This window comes from Otolemur garnettii, unplaced genomic scaffold (assembly GCF_000181295.1).
Source record: "Otolemur garnettii isolate 467f Iridium unplaced genomic scaffold, OtoGar3 scaffold00268, whole genome shotgun sequence".
Taxonomy (NCBI): domain Eukaryota; kingdom Metazoa; phylum Chordata; class Mammalia; order Primates; family Galagidae; genus Otolemur; species Otolemur garnettii.
In genome coordinates this window covers 95,674-102,578 of record NW_003852663.1, presented here as the reverse complement: position 1 = coordinate 102,578, position 6,905 = coordinate 95,674, and the positions used below count along the sequence as shown (strand labels likewise).

General features: G+C 44.4%; 2 protein-coding genes across 2 annotated transcripts in view; both read right to left on the bottom strand.

Moving 5' to 3' along the window:
• Nucleotides 1-2,037, bottom strand: part of CENPI (centromere protein I) — a 109,633-nt gene extending 107,596 nt beyond the window's left edge. The window contains exon 1 of the mRNA XM_003802969.2: nucleotides 1,728-2,037. Within this exon, the coding sequence (XP_003803017.1) occupies nucleotides 1,728-2,037 (310 nt within the window). The remainder of the gene's footprint in view (nucleotides 1-1,727) is intronic.
• Nucleotides 2,038-3,539: 1,502 nt separating this feature from the next.
• TMEM35A (transmembrane protein 35A) overlaps nucleotides 3,540-6,905 on the bottom strand; it is a 21,347-nt gene continuing 17,981 nt past the window's right edge. Inside the window, exon 2 of the mRNA XM_003802958.1 lies at nucleotides 3,540-5,300. Within this exon, the coding sequence (XP_003803006.1) occupies nucleotides 4,917-5,300 (384 nt within the window). The 3' untranslated portion in view covers nucleotides 3,540-4,916. The remainder of the gene's footprint in view (nucleotides 5,301-6,905) is intronic.

The window sequence follows — 6,905 nt, the reverse complement described above, 5'->3', positions numbered from 1 at the left end:
TGTTGTTTGGCGGGTCCGGGCTGGGGATTCGAACCCGCCACCTTAGGTGTACATGGCTGGCGCCTTAGCCGGTTGAGCTATAGGCGCCGAGCCAAAACTGCGTATTTCAAAATCCAAACTAGTGGCCAGATTAAGCACTCCCAGGAAATAAACATTCCCTACTTATTAATTCACTTATTCAATAAATAATTACTGAATATCATCTATATGCCCAGCATAATTCTAGTTACCAGGAATAAAATAATAGAACAGGCTCGGCACCTGTGGCTCAAGTGGCTAAGGTGCCAGCCACGTAAACCCAAGGTGGCGGGTTCAAATCCAGCCTGGGCCTGCCAAACAACAATGACAGCTGCAACCAAAAAATAGCCAGGCGTTGTGGTGGGCGCCTGTGTTCCCAGCTACTTGGGAGGCTGAGGCAGGAGACTTGCTTGAGCCCAGGAGTTGGAGGTTGCTGTGAGCTGTGATGCCATAGCACTCTACCCAGAGGGACAGCTTGAGGTTCCTGTCTCAAAAAAATTAAAAAATTAAAAAAAAGAACAGTCAAGGTCCCTGCTCTCATGAAACTTACACTCGTAGAGGAGTTAAGAGTCAATAAACAGTAACTAATAATGAATGCAATATACAGAGATGTGGTAGAAAATGGGGTGGAGATGAAAAGCTACTTTGGAATAAGTCTTCTGAGAGAGGCTCTCAGAGGTGACCTTTGAGCTGAGATTTGAATGCTAAGAAGAAACCAGCCATGTGAAGATCCAATGGAGGGTATCATTACCCATCCATGCCCTTCTTCCCTCATGGAGAGAGAAGACTGACTTGCTAAAACCTTAAAGTGAAAAAAAGACTTTTATGTTAAAGAAACAGCACCACCACCAGTGTGCATGGAGTGGAGTGAAAGAGGTAAAGGGCAGGGAGAGATGAAGTTAGAAAGGTAGCCAGGAAATAGATCATATTGGGACTTGTAGGCCAGAGTAGTTTGGATTTTAAGCGTCACAGGAAACCATGGGGAAAGGGGGAGGGCTAGAGAGGGCAGTAATACCACCTGGTGTGTATTTTAAGACCATTTTAGCTGCAGTATGGAAACTAGAATGTTAGGGATCAAGTGGAAGAAACGGAGTAAAAAGCTATTGTAGAAGTCCAGATAAGGAGTCACTTGTAGTCTGCACTAGGCCTAAAGTGTGGGGGTGTAAGGTGGAAAATGACTAGATTCATGTTGTTTTGGAGGTAGACTGGACAGGCCAAGACAAAAGAATTGGATGTAGAGAAAAGGAAAGAAAAACCAAGGCCGACTTCTAGGTTTGGGGCTTCAAACAGGAAAAACTAAGGCAATGGTTGTAATGACACTTAATCCCACCTCCCTAGAACAGACGAAACCAGAGCAGAGTATGTACAACCCAGCAAGAGTCCGGATTCCGATTGTTTACTAGGGTTCTACGAAGGGCGAGAGAAGCAGCTTCTGACCTCCACCCAGTTAAACCGTCCCAGCACTTTCCAAGGATCCCTTTCAAAGCCTGCCCCCGGGGCGGCGCCTGTGGCTCAAGGAGTAGGGCGCCGGCCCCATATACCGGAGAAGCCTGCCCCAGAGAAAACTGACCACAGAAAACCCGACCTCAACCGCACTTTAAAGGATAGTCCCATTCTCCGAAGCTAAGAGAGGCCCTTCACTCTTGGGGGCCACTTCGCGCGGTGTTTTTTTTTTTTTTTAAACAAACAAACAAACAAAAACACCTCACCGCGTCCAACCTCTGAAGTCCAAATGCCGCCTCCGGTATTCAAAGGAGCAGACTCCACCCAACGCATGCGCTTCCGCCAAGATCCAGGCGGCAACTGGGCGGAGCGGCACACTGTGCAGAAACCTGATTGGTTAAAGTACAACTCTACGGCGGGAGGTAGCACGCGCGCCGTCACTGACGCAGGCTCAATAACGGAGAGCGGGTGCCCTGCCCAACCGATCCTTGGGGCGCGCAGCTTGTGAGCCGTTGCTGCTGGAGTCAGCTGATTGGCTGGCGTTCCCTCAGTTCTAATTATGTGTGCAATCGTCATTTTGCGTAAAAAACGGGACAACTAATGCCTTGGTTCTTGAGTTTAATATGATCAATTACAATGACTATTTTACCCAGATTGACCCTAAATGTCGGGATACAATAAAGGCGGCTTCTCCCGTGAAGAGACTTAAGTTAGATCTGTCATTTTCCCCAAGTTAGGCTAGGGAGCGGGAGGAAAGAAAGGTTCTTCCCTCTTACGGAGGACATGTACGAATACCTCCTGAGGTTTTCTAGAAATGTTTTCTAAGAGAGATGTTGTGGCGTGGTGCCTGTGGCTCAAGTGCCTTGAGGCTCTGTCTCAAAAAAAAGGAGAGAGATGTTGTGCCACCTCGCAAGTAGCTGGCTGTGAACTTATAAATGTTCCTAACCTTGAGGAATAAGTGCATTAAAGAAACTAGTTAAACAGCAACAGGGGCTTAGTCTGACGTCTAAGCTTAGTCTCTAACCGCTTAATAAAAATAAGAGTGAAAAGATACAAATTTGGCTCGGCGCCTGTGGCTCAGGTGGCTAAGGCGCCAGCCACATACACCTAAGGTGGCGGGTTCAAATCTAGCCAGGGCCCGCCAAACCACAATGACGGCTGCAACCAAAAAAATAGCCGGGCGTTGTAGCAGGCGCCTGTGGTCCCAGCTACTTGGGAGGCGGAGGCAGGAGACTCGCTTGAGCCCAGGAGTTGGAGGTTTCTGTGAGCTGTGAGGCCACAGCACTCTACCAAGGGGGACAGCTTGAGGCTCTGTCTCAAAAAAAAAAAAAAAAAAGATACAAATTTAACGATTCTCACTGACCTGTTAAAGTCAAATCATACCTATGAAGTTTAGGCAAGCTGTACAATCTTAAGAGATAATAAAAGTTTAAGTAGAAGCATTTGGGAAATGTTACAACAGAAATGATTGTTCTAACTCGTATGGTTTTCAGAGTAATTTCACAAACTCTTATTTAATCATGCATGAAAATTGAGACTTCAGTTTTTCCTATGATAGATACTCTTCTTTACTACAATGGAAAATTTCTCAAGTCATTTTTGATGCTTTTAATAATTTTCACAGACTCATGTAATTTGGAAGGGATTTTAAGGCTTCAATACCCTTCTTTTTGAAGATGAAACTGGAGACTTGAGTGATTCAGTATCTCACCTTATGTGACAAATCTGTGGCAATGCAACTTTGTCCCACGCTTTCAACACATATTTAGTGACAGTGGTTCACCTTTATTCAATGTATCTTCAATTTTCTCTGAAATCATTTTTCTAACTTCCTTTAGCATTACCTAATAAAGTAGAACTCCTCAAAACTGGAAATTGTATTGGGATCCTAATTTTGTGGCTTTCTGTCTTGTGTGCTAACATCATGAAAGTGTGGGGGAACTTAAATGAGTTTGGAAAGTTGGCAGCCTCATTAGTGTAAGTGATACTCCCCCCTCGTTCCTCTCCTCCTTCATCCAGATTCAGGAGAGCCTGACTCCTTTGATTTCTTTCCAGATTTTCAGTTTTTGCCCAGACAGTTTCCTCCAAATTTCAAAAATTTTTTATTTCGAAAGAATGAGAGAAATAAGACACAGTTATCAATTACCAAGAACAATGACACTGAAGAAAATACAATAACAAGTACTCTCCCCACACACAACCCCCCACCCCTTTCCCCATCCCTGGCACAATAATATTAAAACCATCAAAGCACATCTAACAAGGAGAAACACCAGTATGTAATGAAGAAAGCAAATTTTCATACTGCTCAATCCAACTAACCCATACCAAACGTCCTTCCCCCAGCTAAACTCCACCCACTGGAATGATAAAGAAGTGTACAGGAGACAATTCCAGGAGATGATTTGGAACTTTGCTTACACTAGCAGAGTTCAGTGAACAATCAATAGGCATAAGTGAATCTATTTGGCAAGGAAACACTAGATCCAGCTTGTCAAATTTCAGATGATTTCAGAGGACAGCTAGACTTTGAGATTCACAGACTTATAACAGGACTGATAACTGGTCCCTCAACCACAACAGTGGAGCAGCTGCCAAATCCTGGGTGGCTTCTGAGAATAGTGGAAGTAAGGCAGCTTTGGGCTTCAGAAAATCTGAAAAAGATGACAAGTTTACTATTTAGTTTCAAACTGTGAGTAAAGGAGCTTAGTAGGCGGGACTCCGACAAAAGCAAAGTGAAACTTCCTATTTTTTTCCCTTAAAGAAGTAAACTATCTGCTGACTGAATATACCCCTTGTTTGAATTAAACTCAATATGGAGTATTTAAAATTTAAACAACTCTTAGGGTAGAGGCTAATTCATTTTATATATAACTCAGCTTCTCAAGTTGACATAATTTTTTTTTTCCTAAAGTGGTGAGTTTTTTAGCTTAATCTGTTGAGGAATTCCCCCACTGTGGGAATAGGTCACTTGTTTCATACCAGAAGTAACAGGATTCTCTTTATAGGAGCTTTACTTTATTCTGTCTTTGCTGGAATCAACCTATAAAGAGAAGGATACTTGTGCAGGATTAGTTCAAGATCAGAGCTCTCTCCACACGTGAGTGAGTGCACACATGCGCGCACACACAGAGTAGTTAAATACATTTTCCCACATATAATCTCACAATCACATGCTTGCTGGAGTCCATCTCACAATTACACTTCAGTAGTAGCCATATACATGTACATGCAGCAAGATGTGCGAATTGCCCCAGAGTGATTAAAGGTGGTGCACAAATGTCAATGTGGGGAGGTCATTTTAGGGTATAGATGTACACAAGCCAATAGGGTCTTGCAGATTATATTTTTCCTTTCCCGGAGATAAATAAAACAAAAGAAAAACACACACTGACATCTTCCTGGGTGTCACGGAGGCAAGTGCCTGAAAGGTCCACTTTTGCACTTCTGCTTTCTTATGACACCTTCACTTTGCCCTGAGGGGCCTTCTCATATAAGGAAGGTTGCTCCTCAGCACTCACAGGCAAGGGCTTTTTCTCAGAAGACCGGTCATCAGGCTTGCGGGCAATCAGCAGGCGACAGGTGAGCAGGATTCCAAACACCAGAGCATGGGCATAGCGTTTGAGAGGATCACCGACCAGCTGGTGGAAAAAGAGCACAGCCAACACCAGCAAGAGTAGGAAGAAGTTGGCCACATCTTTGGGACGCCCAGGCACAAGGGTCATGACGATGCCACAGGCCACCTCAAGGGCACCAATGCTTTTTCGGAGGAGAATGGAATTGATCCCCATTTTCTTCAGCAGAGGGAGAGCTCGGACATAGCTTTTGTAAGCGCGTTTCTAGAGTGGGAAAATCATAAAGAAATCATTGCATTAACCATGATTTTAACATTCAAATGAAGTAAACACAAGCAGAGTCCTCCTTCCGTACTGTTCCCCTTACACACCAGCTAAGAGTGTCCGATTTTTCACTTCGTCCCCTAAATAATAGTTGTAATTAAGATAAGAAAAAAGGTTTGGCACCTGTACACAGTGGTTATGGCACCGGCCACATGCACTGAGGCTGGCAGGTTCTAACCCTTCCTGGGCCAGCTAACCAACAATAACAACTGCAACCAAAAAATAGCCGAGTATTGTGGCGGGTGCCTGTAATCGCAGCTACTTGAGAGGCTGAGGCAAGAAAATCGCTTAAGCCCAAAAGTTTGAGGTTACTGAGAGCTGTGACGCCACAGCACTCTACCCAAGGTGACATAGTGAGACTTTGTCTCAAAAAAAAAAAAAAAAGACAAGAAAAAAAATCAATCAGTCTTGGTGTCCAAAGCTCAGTGGTTAAAGGCACCAGCCACATGCACCTGGGGTGGCAGGTTCACACCCAGTCCGGGCCTGCTAAACAACAATGACAACTGCAACCAAAAAATAGCCAGGCATTTTGGTAGGCGCCTGTAGTCCTAGCTACTTGGGAGGCTGAGGCAAGAGAATCACTTAAGCCCAAGAGTTTGAGGTTGCTGTGAGCTGTGACACCATGGTACTCTATGGAGGGTGACATAGTGAGACTCTGTCTCAAAAAATAAAGATCAATCAAGCCGGGCACAGTGGCTCATGCCTATAATCCCACACTCTGTGAAGCCTACACGGGTGGACTTCTTGAGCTTAGGAATTAGATACCAGCCTGAGCAAGAGTGAGACCCCCATCTCCAATGACAAAGGAAAAACTAGCTAGGCTTTTGTGGAGGGTGCCTCTAGTCTCAGCTACTGATCTGATAGGATTGCTTAAGCCCAAGAGTTTGAGGTTGCTGTAAGCTATAACCACACAGCACTCTACCCAGGGTGACAGAGTAAAACTCTGTCTCAAATGAAAAAAAAAAAAAAAAAGAAGAAAAGAAAAGAAAAAAATCAATCTACTGGGATCCCTGCAAGTCAAACCATAGTAGTAGCACTGCTATGGTCTGAATGTTTGTGTCCCCCCAAAATCCGTATATTGAGATCCTAACTCCCAAGGTGATGGTATTAGTGGGTGGAGTCTTTGGGAGGTGATTAGGTCATGAGGGTGGAGCCTTCAAAATGGCATTAGTGCCTTTCTAAAACTGGCCCCAGAGAGGTACCTTGCCCCTTCTCCCATGTCAGGACACAGCTACAAGGTGCCATCTGTGAAACAGGCGGTAGGCCCTCGCTAGAAACTAAACTGCTGGTGCTTTGATTTTGGACTTCTCAGCTTCTAAAGCTGTGAGAAATAAATGTCTGTTGTTTATGATATTTTGTAATAACAGTCAGAATGGATGGAGGTAAGCACCAATGGTAGTAAGCCAGAGAATTTTGCTTTACAGTTTTAAAAGTTTCTGACTATAAATCATAAATAACATTAAGAATTTTTTGGCTCGGCGCCTATAGCTCAACCGGCTAAGGCGCCAGCCACGTACACCTAAGGTGGCGGGTTCGAATCCCCAG